A 22,112-nucleotide genomic window follows, 5' to 3' on the forward strand; every position below is an offset into this window, starting at 1 on the left:
TATATATAAAACAAATCCAAATGAGCAACAGCGGTGTAACCTAAACTTTCAAAACAAAATCGTACTTCCCCAGGTGGTGGCCACCGTGGCTCCCCGCGACAGTCGGGGGCCGTCCGCGGGCTGCTCCCGCCAGCTCAACAACTGCTCACAGCCACGTGAGCCATGGCGGCTCCACTGCCAGAGATGGAGGGGGTTCTCCCGCCGGTCCCAGGGCTACGGGCACGGTCCTCGGTAACAGCTCGGGGCTCCACAGCTCAGGAAATAACTGCCCGCAGTGGTGGGCGGTGGGAGGGTCAGGCAGCTGCCGCAGGAATATTCTCTGACACGCAGCACCGGCACAGGGCGTAGCCTGGGGCAGACACCTCGCTCTGAGACAGTTGGTAGGGGCTCTCCTGGGGCTTCTCCCGGCAGGTGCTGTGAGGGCCGGCAAAGGACTGAGGCCGCTCCCTGTGAACGGTGCCAGGCAGGGAGAAGGTTTCTCCTCGGGGGGAGCGGGGAAATCAAACAGGAGAACAAGAAGGTGGCTGCCGGTTCTGTCGGGCAACAGGCAGGAAAACCCACAAACAAAAGGCTGGTGTGCTGCCGGCCGGTTTTAAAAGGAACCCTCCCCTCTGCGTGCGACCCCGCTTCCCCCCCACCCCCCCCGCTTTCCCCCACCTCGGAAAAGAAAGTGGGTGGGCATCGTAGGTGCACACTACCGAGTAATTGATATTGGGGGAAAAAAAATTCCAATATCTCTTTTCAAACCTATAACAATGCTGAATAATTAGATTTCTAAAATACCAGCCTTCCTGTACACATAATCATTAGAAAAATAAATCTTAGTTTAGAGACTAGAAGAAACCTGATGCTGATGGAAAAGCAATGATATGTGAACAGGAAATAGGACAGGATCCAGGAAATCTCTTGTCATCATAAAAAGTAATCGGGTGGATGCACCAGAGAACAATGCTCTCCCCTCTTCTAGGCAATATTCTCAGTACAACAGTTTTCCATGACTGTTTCCAGGACTGCAATGGCTCAGACAGTGAAAGATGCAGATTAGCCAGGACAAAATTAACAGCTGCAAGAACAGCATAGATATTTCTCAAGAATGCTGGACCTTTTCTCCAGTCTTGCTGAAACACAAAATTATACAAGTTTCTAGGCAAGAATAAAGCACTGAGATCACTCACTGCATAGTGCATCATCACTCTACACAGACCATCAATTCAGTTTAAGGTTCACTCAGTGTGGTGGGTCTTACATATGAAGTAATAAATTCATTAGGACACAAATGTTGGAAGACCGATAACCTCTGCTCATATGTCAAGGCAGCACCTCCAAGCAGAAGGAAATCCACTAGCTACATGCCCCTGGAGCAGATTAAGTATCTTCATAAATCCCTCTAAATCACAAAGTCTCACCTCCTGTGCAGTCAATGCAATTCTGCTTACATTGGGGAGAGCTCCTGGACACCATCCAGAATATCTCAATTTTTAACTGCAATTTCCTGTTCTAGAACTAGTTCTAGCTGTCCCCTCAGTGAGGAGGGATGGAAGTCTTTAGCTCACATCAAAGCATCAGGACATACAGGGAATCATATTTTATGGACCTACCGTCAGGTTCCAGCAATCACAACTTCAGGATCTCCACTAGCCTATGATCACATTTAATACCTACCCACAATGTATCTGTCTGTGAAGACACTGTACAAATTCCTGATCAATTCATCTTGACCACTCTAACATTACTGCACAAGTGAGACACAGAATTCAACCAAACTCATATGAAAAAGCAGTTCCTGGATTATAACTGTCAGTGAGTTCTTCTATTGGTAAAAAATTACTTATTGCCTAGTTACCCTCTATGATTTCAAAGACTTCTATAATCCTGCCTCCTCACACCAGCCAGCTGTCTCTTCTTCAGACCGAAGGACTGTAACTATATAAACCTTGCGTGTCTGGAAGCAATTGTTTTCTTTTAATTACTGTGTCATCCTTCTTTGTATCTTCTTTAGTTTTTCAATTCTTTTCTTGAGATGATGCAACCAGAAATGTAGCATTTAAGCCAAGAGCAAACCTTATATGTAAGCATTGTAAAAATGAGATGTTTCCCTCTTTTTCTTAATACTCTAAGCTTGTTGACAAATGTCTGGGTTGAGGTGACATTTTAAAGAAGAATCTTCATTCCATTTCCTGAGCGCTGATGGTATTTTAGGGCCTATCCATGCACCCATACTGCCATGTGACTTGTACTATAAAGATATGCAACTTTGCATTTATCAACACTAAATTTAATCTGCCATTTTACTACAAATACTACCAAAAAGAGGTACTATGATTTTTTTCCTGGGTTTAATGCACTATTAATATTTGTGCCTGCATCAGCCCACCCAAAGCATATGAAATGTATACTACTAAACACAAACATTAAATTCCCTCATAATCTCTGCGTTCTCTTCCCCCTCTTATTCACTGCCAGAGCTGTGCTATCAATGCTCATTTATGAAACTTATATTGGCAATTAAAAAGTTACTACTTCATTTTTAATTGCTTCAAAGTTTTTCATCTCTAATAGAGGCAAAAATCATATAAAGGAAAACTAGGCAGTAGTTGCTGTAAAAGCTAATAAAATGTAGAAAACGGATGTTTCTTCCATACAAAAGCCCCAAATCACAATAACAAAAAAAAAAAAAATCTGCAAACTTACTTCTCCCATATCAACAGTTCCTACTGGCTCTTGGATGCCATCTTGTTTCCTCAGACTCTGCAATGTTAAAAGCTAATGTGGGTCCTGCAAAAAATTTTTCTTCTATTGCTCCACCAAAACATACACCAAAGCATTGTACAAAGATTCACGTTCTTCCTACTGCTTGTCCTTATAGGTGACAAGGCCCTAGGGCAGGACTGTATCTAACATAAGAGAATTTGTCATCTACATTTCCTGCTTTATGTCTCTTCCTCAGACAGAAGGAAGTTACTTACACATTTGTTGGCAATTAATATAGTCACCTCCCTGGGTTGCCAGTGAGACAAAAGGTAAGTTCTGTACTCTGAAGGGCTCCAGCATGTGAATGAGACATCTCTTATTCAATTGGAAATACCCTATTTATGTCCAGAGAGACTTTTACACAGTTGGACAGCTTGCACTTCAGAAACTTTTGCAGCACACACAGTGAAAAACAGCAAAACAACATACTTCAGAGCATTATGAGCCAAAACACAAACAAAAAAGATTTAAATACAAAAAAGATTTAGAACAAAAAAACTTTTTTGTTTTCCTTCTCATGGCTTTACAGCTGTATGGGCCCACAGTTGTGTTTTTAAATTAAACTAAAAATGCTCCTTTTATTAATGGAAAGCTAATAGCCTCACATAATCACAAACTTCAGAACTCAGTTTAAGAAAATAAACACCACAAGCTAGCAGTATTAAAAAACATGAGCTGATGATACTGACGACAAGCCAAAAATGGTAATCAGCATGTGGTATTAGGAGGAATACTCTGTCCTTACTAAATGCAGATTTTTGTACTTATTAAAAGCTTACATTTCTAACCTTTTGTGAAATTAATCACCACATTGCCTCAAACTTGGAGGTCTTGGAGGTCTGACTGAAGTATTCCGGAGCAGCATGCTGCAGAGCAACACAGTGTGGTGGTGCATAGCAAGAGCCAGTGTTGAAGACTAAGTATTCATACTACATACTTCAGACACGTGTTCTGACCCAGCCTTGTGGACTGAAAATCCATTAGCGAAGTACATCTTCCAATCTAGTTGTTTGAAAAAATATCAAGTTCATGTCATCTGTGCTCACTCTGCAATGCAAACCTATGACAGTAAGTAGAGATGACTACAATTCACAAACACCAATGCAGTTGCGTGCACCCTGTACACTAGTTGATCTTACAGCTGTTACTTTCTTTCCTGCATTCAGCTGTATTTTTATTTTAAAAGAACTGTCAGACCCCTTGTCATCTTCCCAAATGGAAAGATAATAAGATGAAAGCCCTTGTGTTCTACAGAGGGTGTAAATTTTCAAGGATGTTACAGCTGACAGATAAGTCAGACAGCCCAAATAATCCTTATGTGACAAAAGAAAAAATTTATATGAGAGGGGTGTTTAGCATAAACAGTAAGGGCAAGGCTACATAGACCTTTGCTGCTCATGTTGTAGGCAATGTATAAAAAACATACATGTGTCTCAGAGGAAAAATACAGAGTTGCTAGTATGGACCTTTCCCCATCTTTCCTTATTCAAAGGGCAGCACCTACTGGTTTAAAGTTTCAGTGAAGTAAAACTCTAACCTTCAAACATATTCCTCCCTAATGCCATTTGTAGTACAAGAGAAAAGGTTTTTTATGGCCTGCAGATACCAAACAATGGAACTGGCAACAGCAATGAAAGACAGGATATGAAGTAGACCAGAGCCACTAAGTGATCATGATCTATCCTGTAGTACCACTTTCTAAATCAAGCCTGTCCAATTAAATTAAATGGTCTAACTATTTTGAAGGGAAGGTCTTAAAAGTAAGCTGTCCAAGAAAGAAAAGCTGTTCAGAAACATTTTTTTCCCCTTTTAATATCACCTAATGTATTAAAAACACCAGAGTTTGGTATATGTAGGGTAGGTTTTCTCAGTCAAGAAGGACTTAGTCTGAACACCAACAATACAGAACGTGAGGTCAAGACCACTCAGCAACCAAGAAAAAACTCTTAAGTCACTTCAAGGTCTATTCATCTAAAATTTGAAAATTTAATTACAATTACTCAAAAACTTCCCAAATTTTAGCTTTTTGTGGGCACACATACAGGAGTAAAATAGTTTGTATCAGCCAACAAATGTACAAAGAACAAAAAGAAAATCCCAAAACCTGTTATACTAAAAAAAAAAAACAAAAAAACCCAACCCAACAAATTAAAGTTGAAGTGGTTGTTCATGCAAGAAGTGTCATCTTCCATTTCCAGTTGAAATTTACTCTTCAATACCTGCCCAAGAAATATTCTTATATACACCTAAGATACTACATAGTATCTTGGGATACAATCTAAGGAGATAAGCTATCATAATAAAATTGTTAATATACAAAATTAAACAGGTTATCAATTTTATCTTATAAACCTCTTAGGCAAATAAAAGACCTTTTTTTTGTGAAGACACACATTCAAATTTCTACATCACCCTCTCAAGTAGCTTTTAAAAGTTCTACACAGATCAGGCTGATACATGCATCCATTCAATTTAAGAGCCTTATCCAGTACAGAGAGATGCCTCAGAAGAAGTGTATTGTGAAATTCTACTTGCTTAAAATTTGCATTATAAGTAGCACATATGAAAACTTGAAGCATTTCTATTGTTTCCCACAAGTTCTCCAAGCAAAAACTGTAAGACCGGTCACATGCCATGCTTTTCACAAAATGCGTCATGCCATAATTTCTTAAATTAAGCATAGTTTACTGAACATAGGCCAACCAACACAAGTCTCTGTATACACTATAATCCTTTCAGACACAATGTAGCAAGAATGAAGTGGAAGAAGGTTGCAGATAGAGCACAAGATTACACAGTCACAAAAACGTACAAAACTGCATTTATGCAGCTGTGTTTGCACAGTATGTTTTAAAAGACAGAATAACACAAGTAAAAGATGCCTCTAAATGAGTGAAGATGGATTCTTTTCTGGAGATGGAACCTGGTTTAGCTATGTTGATCAAAAACAAAACAAACCACACCCCTCCTAACATTGTAATTATATCACTACAAAAATAAAAAAGACATCAAGCTCAAGAGCCTCCTCTAGCTAGTAAAGATACAGAGGCCAGTGATACTTTTTGGTTACAATGCATAACTAAAAACAGACCAGAGCATTACAGAAGATACTCTTTTAGTACCAGTTCATTATCAAATCGCATTAACCGTAAACCAAGGATCGCATTGTAAGCAGGGGAGGCCCTAGTCAGGTTCTGGGTGTCTCCCTCTAATAGCTTCAGAGCCATAGTCCAACCTGGCTCCAAGTGACTTGGCTTTGAGCAGGATTTGAATGCTTTCAATAACCTGCTAATATTAGAAGGTGCCATAGATGTTCAGTATTTCTTGGGATCAGCTCCTCAATGGAGAAAAGAAGTCTACACCAATGTAGGCCCAATTCAGATAAAATAAGAAAAACAACCTTCCTATGCAAGTCTGGGAAGAGCTGGCTGAGGGTAGACTCCTTATGGAAATGGAACAACTCCTGAGTCCATGCTGCAGCAAACCTTACCTCAGCTATCCTCACCTCCCTCCACTAAACTCCCTCATTCAGCCCCACTGCTAACCAAAACTTAGTGTCTAATACTCTGTCACAGGACTACTGCAACCAGAAACAACTGCATACTTCGCTGTGCTCTCTGCTTCACACTGCAAGCATAGGTGAAAGTCTCACTGCCCAACATGAGGAACCAGCAAAGGTACCTTCTGCTTATGTTTTGATGGCAATGTAGGTGAAAGATCCCAACATAAGTGCAAAACCCACAAAATTCCTTAACATGTAGAGGTTTTTGTTACTGTTATTATGGAAATAATGAGGCAGTTGTTCTACATACATAGCTTAACATCCACATTGTAACTTCAAATCTTGCATGGATAAAGAGTAGGCCCATCTTTATGCTGGAACAGTGTGACAACAGTTTGGTCCTCCAGGCTGAAAGTGGGTCCACACAACTAGTTGCCTAACTCACCATCACAATTTTTTTTTGTTAGAGCAGACTTTCTGAGGTGCCTGAAGCAGTTGTTCAATGTTTTTTTTAAAGCTGACACCAAAGAAGGCCACACAAAGTGAAGAGGAAAAGGACCAAATGGAGAAAAATAGTCGGGGGGAAAAAAAAAAAAAGTAGAGCTATTTAATCCCCTCCCCCCTCTGGTTAATACAAAAACATGCTCTCAGTTTCCAAGGCTTATTAAATTTATTGTTCTCTGAGTGGTTGGCCTTCCACAAAACAGCCGGTAGCAGTCACAGAGGTTAATGCAAGCACTTCAAAAAGTAAAGGATAGCCAGTTTTGTCTGGATATAAGTTTACAAAGGAAAAAAAAAAATCTAAGAAACAGCTCCAGGCTTTCAAGGAGCTACAAGGCTGCACTTGACACACACCAAGTTTATTATCAGTGTTTCATTAACTAGGTTCTTAAAGAGAAGTCTGCCTACTATTTCTTCCACATAAGAACTCATTTTCTACTCTCTCTCTGTTATTTGAATTCAGGAAGGTAAGCCTAAAACATGTTTGGGGGTATAAAGCTGAATAAAACAAAATAAATTTAAGCTACATGGACACAAGAATATGAAAGTATAAATTCAAGGTATTTCTCGTTCAGTTAATTTCATTGTCATAAAAGGAAAAGTCAGCCACTGCATGCAGCTCTCACCTCAACATGGCAAATCTTCAAATCAGTTCACTAAAAAGAGCATCTTCAGAGATTCTGTTGTGTTTGATGAACTTCTCTTGAAAGCCTACATCCGTGAGCACCTCATGTGAAGACATTAGAGTCAAGATTCTGACTCCAAATACTTCCTGATCGCACCTGACACCAGTAACGAACAGGGATAGCCAGAAGATGCCTACCCATTACTGCCCGATCTGCAGCTTTGCAGCACTCCACGGCGAAGGAGAGGGAACCAGTTCACAGCAGAGCGCTCAAAGCAGCAAGACTGGAACAGTGGGATGTCAACAAGACTGGTGCGATGGGATGTGCTCGTTACGCTCTCCCACTGTTAGGCTGAAAAGACCAGGTAAGCAGGTACCACACTAAAACAAAGCCGTCTGCTCTTTACCCGGCCGTGCCACAGGGTTCGCCTGCCAAGGGTGCGCGGAGGAGTCCAAACACCGGCCACGACCCCATCCTGAGGTGCGCACCTGCGATACAAGCTCTAGCAGACGAATGCAGCCAATATTCATTAAAGAGCCATAAACGCTACACCCGAATACCAGCTGCCCGGGCGCCCGGCTGAACCCGCCCGCGGTAGCAATTTAGTTCATTCAAGCGTGCCCTAAGCTCCAGCATTTAGGAAAAAAACAGCGACCTGGGTCACAGCTTTAGAAACCTAATAGCGGCCAAATGAGCGGGGCTCGGCCGCTTTATCGCCCTTTAACAGCCCGGCGGGCCGGGCCGGGCAGCACGGCCGGACCTCGCTGCCCCCCGCCCTGGGGCTGCCCCACCGTTGCCCACCTGACCCCCGCACACCGCCCCCGCCGCTCGGGAACGTGTCCGTCGGTGCGAGTCGGGAACCTACCAGGTAATCCATGTACCGGGGAGGCGCCGGGCGCCGCGCTGCCGAGTTCTCCGGAGGGGCCGCGGTTGCCCGCCCGGCTGACAGCGGTGCTGGGCCGGCCGGAGTTCCTCCGCCGCGGGGAGGGCGCGCAGAGCGGGGAGGCGCGGGGGGCTCGGCGGAGCGGGGCCGGGAGAGCGCGGGCAATGCCCCGGCGACGCTGCCAGGGCGCGCTGCCGCCCGCACGGCGCGGCGGGGAGGGGAGGGAGGGAGGGAAGGAGGGGAAGGGAGAAGAGAGGAGAGGAGAAGAGGGACGGCGGGGCCGGCCGGTCGGTGGAGGGAGGGACGCGCCGTCAGCTGATCACACACGTGGGGCCGCGGGAGCGCGCCCTTAAAGGGGTAGGCGCGCTCGGGAGGTGGGGCCGCAGCGGGAGGGTGTCTGGGGTTCCTTGTAGAGAGTCCAGAGTAGGGCAGCGGAGCTGGTGAAGGGGCTGGAGCACAGGTCTGATAAAGAGCAGCTGAGGAAGCGGGGGGTGTTTAGCCTGGAGAAAACGAGGCTCAGGGGAGACCTTGTCGCTCTCTATAACTCCCTGAAAGGAGGATGTAGAGAGGGGGTTCGGCGTGTTCTCCCAGGCAACCAGTGAGAGGACAGAGGAAATAGCCTTATGCTGCGCCACGGGAGGTTTAGCTTGGACATTAGGAAGACTTTCTTCGCAGAATTCCTTCTTAGACATTGCAATGGGCTGCCCAGGGAGGTGGTGGAGTCACTGTCCCTGGAGGTGTTAAAGAATAAAGACTGGACGTGGTCTTTAAGAAAAGACAGTGCCATGGTCTAGTTGACACGGTGGTGGTTCGGTCAAAGGTTGGACTCGATGATCTCAGAGGTCTTTGCCAACCTAATTGGTTCTGTGATAATTCCCCCAAGCACCCGTGAAAGCAGCGCTCATGGCTTGTACTGCAGGCTGACATCTGGACATGGAGGCTTTCCCACAAACGTACAGTGTTAGCAGGAATGCCTGACTTCCTGGAGAAATAGAAGGAAACTTCTAAACAGGTATGACGGTGGTACAGAAAATCTAGAAATGAGGCATCAACTGACAGATAAGGAAGAAAAAAAACAGTGTAATAAAAAGAATGGTGAAAGCAGGTAAGGAGCTAGGAAAAAAGAGGTGTAAATGAGGAGCCAAGAGCAAGTGGGAGTAAGTATTTGTAAGGATGTTGGTAAGCAGGTGGCCTAGACCTAATAAACGGGGGTGAGGAAAGGGCAATTACAATTGCTGCTCTGATTTTTGTAATTACTAAAGTCTGTTGTCAACAGTTTCAGTTACAACATCCAGACAGTGCTGGTAAGGTGTTCCCTCTGTCTGCCCAAAAAAGCATCTTGTTCTTGTCAATGGATAATTAATTTTCCTCATGCATCTAGTCTAGAAAAAACTTGTTTCCTTTGACAGTCCTTACTTTGCTTTGGGAATCAGTATCAAATACAGCTAGATAGCAAATTGAATTTAATTTAGGTGACCACAAATGATTTTATTTTTTTTAACTTCCAATCATTAAGAAATTTGCTAATTTTATTATTTTAAGAGCTAACAGGTGGAAAGAGGGATACAGTCTTGGTCCTTCCTGCTATTCAGTATTTTGACTGTTTTCCATGTAGCCATAGCCATTGCTGGCAACTGTCTGCTGATCACAGGATGTCATTTTGACAGTGGGAACTACAGGGTAAAGACTACTTTAGCCTCTGCAGAGGTGGCTAAAGTAGGCCTCTCAATAATGTAACAAGGGAGCTCCAAGAAACTCTAATTTCATTGTCCTTCTGCCATCACACATGATTTTTAACATTTTGCATTCCTTTCCTCTTAACCTTTGGAACTCTTTATTTCTTCTTTTTAGCAGCAATAATACATCACTGGAGACTTGCTGCCTTAGGTGTTTCTCTAAATGAATGGTGACTGGAAGGGAATCTAAAGGAGAACATCAAGAACAAGCAGATATTTCTCAAGTATTTCCTATGAGAGTAATAGGAAAGGACTGAGATAATTGAGGAGAAAATAGAATCCATGTGCAGAGAGTTGCTGCAGAGAGGATGTTGTAATGGGAAATGAAGTAACTGACTTTCATTGAAATAAAGGAGATTTAGGCCAGATACTGAAAAAAAAACTTTATTGGGAAGGATATCTGAGCATGGACAGACACCATGACTAAAATTAGTAGAATTTCTGAAAGTAGCCTTGGGTTATATCAACCTTTCTCAAATGTAGTTTAGTTAGCACTGATTTACAACTGGAGAAAATTAATTAAAGACCCTCCTGTTTTATGTGAATCTGATAGTTGTGATTATGAAGATGCAGTGTGTTGATATATCCAAAGAAAAATGTTTATTCCCAAATGATTATTTTATACATGCAATTTTCTTTCTAGCTTATAAATAAGACCTTGTGAGCTGAACAGAACATCAGTTAACAAAACCAAAGAATTTCTCATATATACACTGAAAATCCCACAAACTTGATCAAGAGAGAAGCCAAGCCTAAACTTATGTATTAGTCATTCTGTTTATTGTAAACACTTGAGTCTTTTGGCCATTGTGTAGCTTTATGGCACATTCATTTTATTACATAAAGTGAAGATTAACATTGAACAATAGCAGAATGTAAGCAGAATACCAGTCCTGTAACACATGCCTTCTAGCCTACATAGCAGTCATGTAGGATTTCTTTCATCTGAAAACAAGTTCAATTTAATATTGGAACATGTACCTAATGCAGTGTTAGTTATCTTCATAAAGAAGCTTGTCAGCAGGAACTTGCATGTCAAGATAGAAGGGACAAGATCAAAGTGTTTTAATGGAACAAAATTTCGTGTGTTGACTATGAGGTAATAAGTCTGGTTCCAAAAATGGAAGTGAGCTTATTCACAGAAGCACAAGTGTATATTCAGTGAAATTCTGTTGCAAAAATCATTTTCTGTAAACTTGTATGAAAAGTAATCGATCTGGGACTCAGACTTTGACCCTGAGAAGTGCTGAGCACAATATTTTATCATCTATTGCTTATGTCAGTGCAATTTAATGAGTTTGAACATTTTAACACAAGATTACCACCTGACAAATTGAAGGTCTTATAGCACTGCCAGTTAATAAACTCTGAAGGTAGAATTGACATAAAAATGTATTGGTTACTTAGTAGATATTAGTAAAATGGGAATTTAAAATGAATATGCCTATTTCCAAACATACTTTGGTGGAATTAATGTGGGTTTTTTTCAGAATTGTATTGCCAGCTGTATAGATACAAGTTGTCCAAGTAAGCATTACCTTGGAAAACAACTTGAGGTACAGGCATACTGTAGAACACCTTTTAGTCATATTGCTTTAATTTCTCGTCTCGTCAGTTAAATAGATTCTGTCAAGATAATACTTATGTAGAAGTCCTGATGAAAGCAGTGCTATTCATTCAGTAGCAGTACATAGGAACAGTATGACAAGTGTTTGCATATCATGGTTTGAGTGACCTGAACACTGGATGTTTTATAAAAGGTGCCCTAAAGCAAAAAAGGCCTAACAGTGTATCAGGGACTGAGACATTCTAAATCACTTTACCATATGAGAATAATTTCATTCATTAAGAGAACAAAGTGCATGGTATGTTTTTTCTCGTCTTGCTCTCCACATCCCACCCAATTTTAATAAGTTAGGGGAAAGGCAATTGACTTTTTTTATTATTAGCAAGAAAATGGTTGTACTAATCATCAGGTTTTACTGATATAAGGAGCTCTGATAGCTCTGGTAAGGAAAATTAATTACTGGAGGGAGGGGGATGAAATATTACCCTTCTAATTAAAGCTGAGAAACAAACTATTCATTATCTTTGAAAGTACTGAAATAGGCTACCTCTACTCTTCTTATCAACATTAGTTTTCCATGGTACAAGGTTGTTACAGCAGGCACACACAAACTCTCAGCTTGGCAAGATATAGGATAGTTAACAGCAGAAAAGCAAAACATAATTTGTAGTTTCATGCTAATACCATATACTTACTCTGGAAAAATAAAATCTGTAGAGGAAAACCTCACATAAAAATGTGGTCCTCTTGACTCAGGATATTCATACAGTAATCTAAATGCTCCCAAATCCTACAAAATCCCTTTACTGGGTATGGCTAGAAATTTAGAATTGAATGCCTTAAAAAGTACAAATTGTGGGTAGTTCAAAAATACAAATTATATGATAAAACGGTCTCTAACTTCACTGGCAGAGCAGACAAGAAGCTGGACCAGATAGGAACTTAAGACTAGGTAGAAAAGTTCTGAGTTAAACAGCTGGAAAACTGATAGGAAAAATTATTTGAATGGTCTAATGGCAATAGGTTTTTAAGCATACGTTGTAACGATAAATGTATGTGGCCAATTGTGACCAAAATTATTTCCTAGAAATATCCAGAAAGGCATAAAAATGGAAAAAAAAAAACTGGACAGAGAAATGAAAGAGTGGGTGTTTTACAAGGAGAGTTTGAGCATTAAATAGAGGCCAAGAGCAGTCAGCAGTTATATTTGCAGCTCAGATGTTGGCAAGTGACTTGGAGCCTGCTGTTAATCAAACTCATGTGACTTACAGGGAAAGGGAGAAGGTGCTCTGAGTAAATAATGCTTGAAGCAATTTGCAGCTCTTTATCTGATATATTGACAAATGTCAGCATGCAGAGATACTATAGCCAAAGGTGAAGGAATGCTATGAGAGAAGCAAAGCCTCTCCATCAAAAATCTTTTTCCTCTAATGCTTTGCTGCCTTCTGGCATTTTGGTCACCATGTGTGTTATGGTTAGATATTTTTTTTCTATAAAAGAGCACATGGGTATGAAAGCAAGCAAACAGATTTTGAAAAGGCTTTTTCACCTGTTCTCCCTTTTCTTGTTTCCAGAAATATTTGGCTGACCTTTAGGTAACCTTACTGGCAAAATAACAACAGGCAGTCTAAGAGCAAAGATTAATGACAGAACAAGGTCAACAGTAAAAACCAGTTCCAGACAGTAGTTATGCTGATATAAATTTAGTATAATTTTAATGAATTTACTTAAATAATTTGAATTAATTTAATTAATTTAAACCTATAGAATATGAATAAAGTGATTGTAATATTACAATTGATTTTTATAGCGTATTTACTCCTCCCTGTGCACCCAAAATGTTACTGTTGGTAAAGTAATGCAAGAAGATTTGCATGAGGAAATTTGAATAGATTAGATATGATATTTTTTCATTTCTGTATCACCCCTCTAAAGTTGGTAGTGATGTAGACTCATTTTTCATTTCATGAGTCTTCTATGTAAGGTCTTTAAACAGTGCTATAGCAAAACAATAATTAAGAGTCCTAGTTCTATACTGGTAACCTTGTTTGAACTATTAGCTGAATTTGAAGACTAAGTGATCATAGATATTGGCCTTGGTAGCAGGGGTTCTGTGTTTAAGCAGCTGAGGAATTTGGAAGCCCTAGATTTAGGGTCTTAGGGTTTCTTCTCATATATACATAAGAAAACATTTGAATTCTTAGCTTGGTTTCTTTTGTGTGAAATGGAAAAAATAGTGGGTTTCTATAGCAAGGTGTTGTGGAGATTTAAAAAAAAAAAAACAAAACAATCCACAGTTGTAATCTGGTTTAACTCTCTACTTGTGGCACTGTAGAAACTTCAAGAGATTGATTAGAAGTTGTACTTTCATGTCCCTGCTGAGAATCAACAAGGAGACAAACCCTAAAAAATATAATCTCATTTCACATAATATCTGGTTTTCTGGGATGAACTGAATCTTTGGATTTTTTTAACTTTGGTGTGGTACATTTTATGAGAACTACAGTTTTGCTTTTTGTTCATAAAAAGCATTTGTTTCTAATATTGTTTACAGAGTATTCAAATATTTATCTCTCGTGTTCAGATTGTTTTTTCTTTTTACTGAATGAATATACAAATAGAAGCAATACAGTTAGACTCTGTGGTCTTTGCTCTGGTGTTAACATGCAAATACATGTTTCCATCTGTACCTTTTTCCTTTGTTTCCATTACGAGAGCGTTGTTAGGCTAGAATTACACTTGTGTTCCAAATTTACCCCTAAAAAAACATTAGAGACACAATATTCTGTCTCTTTCCAACTATAAAATGGGCTGGGTTTGGATCTAGTTCTTAAAGCCTTCCACCTTCCTATTTGGGCTTAGAAAACTCTTCTTATTTTCAGAAGTTTTCAATTCCTAGTCTTGTTAGGGTGTGAAAAAAATGCCATTTCATTAGTAAAAGAAAATATAACTTATGACCTACATAATGCCTCTGTTGTGTTTGGAGATTAACAGTGGCCATCCCACAGGTCTGCCTGGCCAACGGAGAAGGAGGTGGTGCCTCAAGTAAAGCTGTGCAGGAAGCTGGAACCTGGGTCTGACTGCTGCCAGCATTAGTCCTCTTCATTCTAAAGGAGCAAGATTCAATAATGGCACATATGAATTGGTGAGAAGAAATATGAGGTCTCCAAGCAAATGAAAGAAGAGATAATTCTGAAACAAAAGAATTTGCAATTTGCATATGACCTTACATAATACCTAAAGTATTTCATATTTATATTAAACGTGTTATCCCATCTTATATACTTTAGTTGTGTCTTCCTTAACAGTCATGTCTTCCCAAGAAGTCAGTGTGACTACAAACCCAGACAACTAAACTTTGCCTGAAGTCTAAATATAGCGTATATGAAGAATATGGTCAGCAAAGCCTTGCAGCTATATGTGGAGATGACCATTTCATCTCTTGCTGGAAATAATGAACACCAGATACAAGGTCTTAGTGGTTCAAGTTTTTCTGTGCTTTAGCTTACTTTGTTTCTGAGTCTTGAATGAAAAGCAAAATGCCTTTTAGCAGAAAGAATAAAAAAAATGCTCAAGATGAGGAAGAAATAACTTGTTGGTATTGAAAAACCTTTGTGTCAGATTTTAGCCTCATCTAGGCAGTACAGTAAGAAGAGGAAGGGAAAAGTAGCAACACATGCTTCACACTTTGAACTCCAGTTACCAGTTCACACAAAAGTAATTCTTTTATTCATGTTAGCCAGTTGTCTCAGTTTGAAGAGACTGGAATATCTGCTAAAGAGGATGAGTTATGAGATAGACCAAACTGCTCTCTCTCAGCAATTGTAAATCCAAAATTAAGAGGCTCCAATCGAGGAATTATGGAAAAAAGGAAGAAAAAACAACCCTTTATTAAAAGATATGTGTATGTTGGCAAAGACAGTAACAGAACACAAAAACAACTAGACAATAGTCCTGTACCCAAAAGTCCCCTTCAAAAAAAAGAAACAGTCTGAATACTTCTCTGTCCTTTAGCACGGTTCTAATCACGGTTGTCAGGGGGCGCTGTTGGATCACTGGAGGTGCAGAGCCTGCACCTGTGGTGGCCTGCAGGGGGCGCTGTTGGGCTCTGGTGGTCACCACATGGGGGGTTTTGGGTCACGGGAGAAGCCGAAAAATGGGGACCCTCCCCCAGTGGAAGAAGGGGGAAAAAAAGAAAGACAGTCCACCCCCACGGAACTCACTGTTGTCCTTGGCTGATGGTGTTCAAAGCTCCTCCTTTTCTCCCAATGAGCACAAAACTCTCCAATGAAATCGCAGCAGGTCCGGGCCGGAGGCAGGGGCAAGCAGAGGCAAGTGGTCAGAATGACCAGGTTGAGAGCAGGAAGAAATGGCCTCAAAGCTTTTCCAAATGCACACTGACTCCTTGTCTCCCTTCAAGAGGAAAAACCAAAACTGTTCTCCCTATGTCAGAAGGCAGCCAAAGAAAAAGAAAAAAAGAAAAAACTCCTCCCCCTCACTGTAGCCTCAGAAATGGGCCATTAGCCGGAATCGCAGTACTGGGAGCTAGGTCCTTTGTAAAGCTAATTGACCCCCTTCCCCCTTCCCATTCAAACTCCGCCTTTCTTACAGTGGGGCAGGGGAAGAAAAATTCCCCCTTGGATTTTATAACCTATGACATCAATTTAAGCTATGCAGGCATGTGAACACAAGTTATAATAAAACCTGCATTTTGCTATCCAGCATATCCTTAGGAGTTCTTATTTTCTCCTCTTATATTAAAGTTCTACTGACTAAAGTGGGCTTATATACCTTGCTGCATATTCCTGATGGAGTAAAGTATGTAACTAATGATAAGGCACACATACCAACATAGAGCTGAAATAGGACTAAAAAGCAATATCAGAGCATAAGACTATAAGCAAAATCTGAAGTATAGCTATCAGTGCCTCAAGAAATTATAACAAGCCTTGAACAATACCTATGAAGAATCTTGTGTCGATCAGACATGTTTACCGAAAGAATTGTGGTTCAGCCACTTTTTAAAGATAAGGAATAGGGAAAAGTGGTATCAACTGCAGATGATTTTAAGGAATTCCCATTTAATTGAAAAGCAAGAAAACAGGGCCAAGGTACTAATTCTTGAGGGGAAAAAATAGATGTAGTAAGTAAGGAGATAGTGTGAATTGAAAACAGCAAGTTAATTAGGGAGTCTTAGAAACAAATTGTATCTCTCCAAAGAGTTTCTTTCAATTGTAGCTGTTCCCGAGGCTTTTTGTGATGTTTTGGTAGGTACAGTTCTATCTATCTGAGGTAATTAAAGTTTGAAACAATGATACACTGAAAGAATCCTAGTAAACCAACTTCATGTTCCCCCACTAAGACAGCAGATATATTTTTTACCTGGATACTTCAGAAACTAATGCTACACTAGAAAATATATCTGGAAGAAGGAAAGCAAATATGTATAACAAAGTGTTGTTTCTTTTTCAGTTCCACTAATTTCTCTGTACTGAAGCTATTGAATAAATAACTTGTGTTTTTAAATCACTCAACTCTCTCCTTGATTTCCAAAAACAACTCACATACACAAATCTGAATGGGATCTGCACTGTAGGAATAACAAGAACTGAAAGTAATCCAAATGTTTTTGAAGCAGCATTCCTTCTAGGTTTGGGAGCTTCCACTTAAATACCTGTATAACCACCTCTACCTTCACATGAACTGCTCTTGGAAGGTTAACATGTGGAATATAATTGCAGAGGTATTCAGGATCGTTTATATTACTTTCTCTATCAAGTGGTTTGGTTGACTGCTGGCTAGTGTATAAATGCTCTAATTCAAACAGTGATTTCAGTCCGGGGCCCATTTACATGGAATAGGTTATGTCAAAACATGTTTCTAAAGTTGTGATCAGTAATTAAGGTTGAACAGAACAGGCTGTTAAGCTTACCACCCTATAAGAGCTTATTCAAAAGATGCTTAAGCACGTTCTTCAATTACCAGTAAGTTCAAAAGACCTTAGTCCAAATCTTTATAGAAGCAGGTATGAAAAACATTCTTCTTAATTTTTATTCTTAATTCAACTTTACCTTGGAAATCCACAGGTCAAGTTTTCACTATTTGTTTAAATCACAGATTATTAAGAAACTGTTCTGATAGTGTGAGTGAAAATGAGAAAGGAACCCCATGCAAAATGGATGATCTTCATAATGAGAATGGTTGCCTATTCTGAAATCAGAGGCAGAAATCTATTTAAAAACATGAACAGTATTTGCATCCAGTATTTGCATCTTCAGCAAAATTTTAATGATTATAACAATAGTGAGAACATCATCTCTTTGAAAGACTGCACCTTCTGTCTCAGGAAAAGCAGAAAAGCCTATAAGCCAGTACTTGATTTGAAGAGCTTATTCATGTTCATAATAAAATCACTTTTTTCAATAGGAGCAAGACAGTGGCTACCTGACTTGCATGTAAACAGTTTCAGAGGTTTTCTTTGTAACTGAATGGGATTTTCATAGGCCTTATGCACTGATTTGTACAGCTATGCAGACTTGAAAGAAAAATACAGCTCTTGAATTCTGGCTACCCAGAGAAGTGCATTCACCATCTGTGGCTGAGAGGGAAATGTAAAGCAAACAACTGAAGTAGCTTAGATGTGTTTATCCAATCAAAACTAACTCTAAAAGCAAATGTGGTGATATAATTACTTGTAACATAGCTAGTGCATCCATCAAAATATGTGTTTTGCACTTTGAAGCTGACCATGTAGCCTGTGTGTTTTAGGAATACATATTTTATCTTCGAAGTCGGGCTAAATTAGCATGACAAGATCTGCCACCGTTACTCTCTGCATGGAATATTTTTTAATGAGAGAAAACAAGACATCATCTGTTGGGAGATGGGCAGCTGACCCTGAAATGCCATTGCTCTGACAGTTCTCTCTACTGTATCTTGTTCCTGGTCCAGAAGATACTTCCAGTAATACTGTTCAGAATGACTGTAAACCACAATTCAAGAGTGAGAACAGATTATAACAGCACATAGTGGGGCTTCTGAATACTTTAAACATAGGCAAATGGCAACAAATATTGGGATAAACTGAGATATAACAGTGGAACTCTGCCTGTTTAAGTCCTTTGTCTTAGAGAATTCCATAGGAGGAAAAAAATTAAAATTTTGCGTCTCAAACCAGAATGGACACCTGAAAGGGGTCAGAGACAGAATTTTATTAAGTCTCAGAAGGTCAAGATTAATCTGGAATACATGGGGGGAAAAAAAGTCAGTATTCAGTTCTGCTGTGGTGGAGAAGTGGCAATGCTCAACAAGTGTATTTGAGGGGTTTGTTCCTTAGAACTGATTGAAAGCAGGGAAAGAGGAACTGGGAGTGGGTTTAGGGAGTTTCAGTGGGAAGGATGACTGGAAAAAGTCGGATCTGTGGAAAGGAGTGACATTATAGAAAAACGAAGGAGAAGGATGAGGGAAATTCTGGAGCTTTGGAGAGTCTCTCCACACACTCATTAGCCCTCAGGTCCTCAGATGACAGGACACTGCTTCCTCCACTTCCCAGTAGCCTTTCCTCCCACAACAGTCCACTCCCACCTTAAAACCTAGAGGTCTTTTCTTCCCTACTCTTGCTCCCATTGAGTGGCTTTCAGGTCCCACTATTGCTGGAGGACACAGTCACTTGGCTCTGTGTGGATGGGGCAGGGGAGGGACAGCCAAAAATGAGCAGGCAGGTTGTTGCCAGCTCGCACACTGACAGCCCACACTCCATACACACCAGCTTAACCCCCAGCAAGATCTTGCAAAACAAGTATCAAAGTCACATACTGTTGTTTACTTTGGCTGTGCTTGGAAGTTAAACTTGCCTATTGCCACTTGCATTGGTGAGATTCCACAGATTTCAGCTGATTTCTATGAGTAAAAATTGAACGGCTTGTTAGCAAGCCCCAGTTTTCCTTGGGTGCCTGGAGGAAGGTCAAGTAAGTCTTTAATGCCCACTGCTGCCTTTTACAGAGCTTTTTGGATGCTGGTGGTACTTGTGCAGCAGTTTTAAGATGCCTCCATCAGTTGCTAAAACATATAATAATATATAAATAGTTTATATTCTTCCCTATTGCTCCCTGTAGAATAAAACTTCTGAGAAATGTTTCTTCCCATTCCAAGCAAGGAAAAATAATAGAGTAAAATGACAGAACCCTTTGGGAAAAACAGTTTAGCAACAGTTAAGGACTTTATTGACTGAACCTGCTATTTAAACAATTTAATTCTGCTTATGTGGGCTATGTAAAATTAGGTGTAGAAAACAACTAAAGGCAAAGCCTATTGTCACTCCCTAATATATTAACTAAGAAATTGAGTCTTTTTAAGGGTGTGAAACATATCTAATGATTTGTTTATAAAAAGCGTGGACTAAGGGTTATTGCAGTTTAACAAAGGAACTGGTGCTTCTTTGCCCTGGGGAACAGCAGATGGTCACTGACAGGGAAGGATTCAGCCCAGAAAGAGCAGAGTGTGCTGTCAGTGGCTTGCTTTTTTTTTCTGTGAAGAGGTACCAAATTAATAGAGGTGTTAACTGATAATTATATTAAATGTGAACTTGCTCTTACTGTGGCCAGGGGCAGGTCTGCGTTAACTGCTTTTGTCTGAGATAATCACATTTAGTCACTGTATTTAAAAACACAGTGAATTACTGCATTAAAAAGTTCATTTAGTATTTTCTAACTAGAGGACAATGGAGGTGCCAAACATCTGATTTTAAATATAAGCAAGGAACCCTGAAACGGCTGTTCTGTTCACAGGCACCAGAAGTTGTTGTGAATCCAGGTATTTCTCAGCATTCCTCATCACTGCCACTCATTTTCCAGGGTCTATTAACCTGCTTTGGGACTTAGGATGGGGAAACATGATTTCTGTCAGGATAAGGCTCCCTCCTGACAGACTTTGTGCAAAGGTCTGTATCAGTAAATATGCATTAGTTTTGGAGAGACTCGGGAATGAGACCAATTCCATTTACTTTATAGTAAAATGTAATTACAAAATAAGAATAGACAGAATGCTTGTTTATTCTATAGTCTCCTTATTTTATACAAACTGTAAAAGACTGGTTACTATCCGCCATTATTATTTACAAGAAACTGTAAGTATATAGTTAAGACAGAAAATCATGGGGTTGTAGCAACTATGCTAACGGTAATCCTGGATAACACACAATTCTTTTTTGTATGTTTTTCACATATGTAGTTTAACACATTAGCACATACAGTCACTTATCTCACTTATTATCACTGCAACATTTTTACACATTAATGTCCAACTACTCTCTGAGGCTTATTTTTTTACTCTATCTACAGTACAGGTACTATAAAAATAAACGTTTAGTCCTTTTGTCCCTTTACTCCTTTTCAGTCTATATGCATGGAAAATTCAATTTCAACATGAACTTTGCCCAAGAGAAGTTTGAAAGGTAAGCCTACGGTTGTTAATTTTAAATTGAACTCAAGCAATTTCATCCTGTAAAAGCTCTTTGCAGATAAAATCCATTAATACTACTATAGTGTGATAAGCCTAGAATAGGCATGCTTTTGTGTCTTCTTTGCAATTTAGTGTTCTACTGGTGAATAAAACAAAAGCAATAGCCATGCAAACAGGACAGCAATACAGTAACATTTCCTTTACTAACAGCAACAAAAGGTAAATCTTCTGAAAACTTCTATATTTCTATTCATCATGCATCCCTTTGAAAAATTTTGATTACTACATTTTCTTATTTTCTGTACACTCACCCCCCACTTGCTGTATCCTTGTATTTTCAGATGCGTTATAATGATGGCCCGATAGCCATCCACTGCTGTGCTATCACATCCTATAAAGCAAGTGACATACTTTTGGGGCCATAGTAGAGGTGGGGAGGCTTACCCCTTCCAGTAAGTCTGCCTCTGATTCCTGAGTCAGCAAGCTATTCTTTGGTTTTGTCAGGAATGTTAAAGGTATGTTCACATTAAACTCCATTTCTTTTTCGTCACTGGTGATACACCGTCATACTTAGCAATTCTCATGATTCTCCTTGTTTGGTCTTTTTCCTTCATATGCTTCATATGCTATTTTGTCTCTGTGTAAGACTTTTTGCATGCATGCATTGCAAGATACCGTCTCTCCTGAAAAGCTCAATAAACATAAATAGGGCTAGGATGCTGATACCTCTTCACACAAGTGGACTAGAAAGACTGTGGTTTTCCAAATGCCAAAGAGAAAAACCTGCAGAGGACCCAGGAACTAAACTGGATTTCTTACCTCCCAAGGCAGTGCCACAAGTCCAGCCATCCATTCTTGCTACTACCTTGGCAGCTGGATTATAAACCTCTCTTGTGAATAATGAAACCAGTTAATGATAATCATCTGGACAACACAAACCTAGCAATGCTGCAGACATGCTAGGGAGCATCTTGTGCACCCAAGAAGCTCAGCTGCATTAGTGTCAAGGGTATAGGAATAAATACAACAGAGAGCATGCACTCTTTGAAATGCATTTCCACTCAGGCAATTTACTGTGTGGGTGGGA

At 40.1% G+C, this 22,112-nt stretch overlaps 1 protein-coding gene across 5 annotated transcripts in view; it reads right to left on the reverse strand.

Annotated features, from left to right (window-relative positions):
• Window positions 1–22,112, reverse strand: part of ARL15 (ADP ribosylation factor like GTPase 15) — a 274,201-nt gene that overhangs the window by 215,787 nt on the left and 36,302 nt on the right. Inside the window, exons 1-2 of one of the 5 annotated variants that reach the window (XM_027709330.1) lie at window positions 21,337–21,590; window positions 14,529–14,673 (exon numbers count right to left, since the gene is read on the reverse strand). In XM_027709330.1, the coding sequence (XP_027565131.1) occupies window positions 14,529–14,672 (144 nt within the window). In that variant the 5' untranslated portion in view covers window position 14,673; window positions 21,337–21,590. Of the gene's footprint in view, window positions 1–8,245; window positions 8,456–14,528; window positions 14,810–21,336; window positions 21,591–22,112 lie in introns of those variants that run through there. The other 4 variants (XM_027709329.1, XM_027709328.1, XM_027709333.1 and 1 more) reach the window with 4 other exon arrangements.

The sequence above is a fragment of the Neopelma chrysocephalum genome, unplaced genomic scaffold (assembly GCF_003984885.1).
Source record: "Neopelma chrysocephalum unplaced genomic scaffold, ASM398488v2 Primary Assembly neopelma1_96770, whole genome shotgun sequence".
NCBI lineage: Eukaryota > Metazoa > Chordata > Aves > Passeriformes > Pipridae > Neopelma > Neopelma chrysocephalum.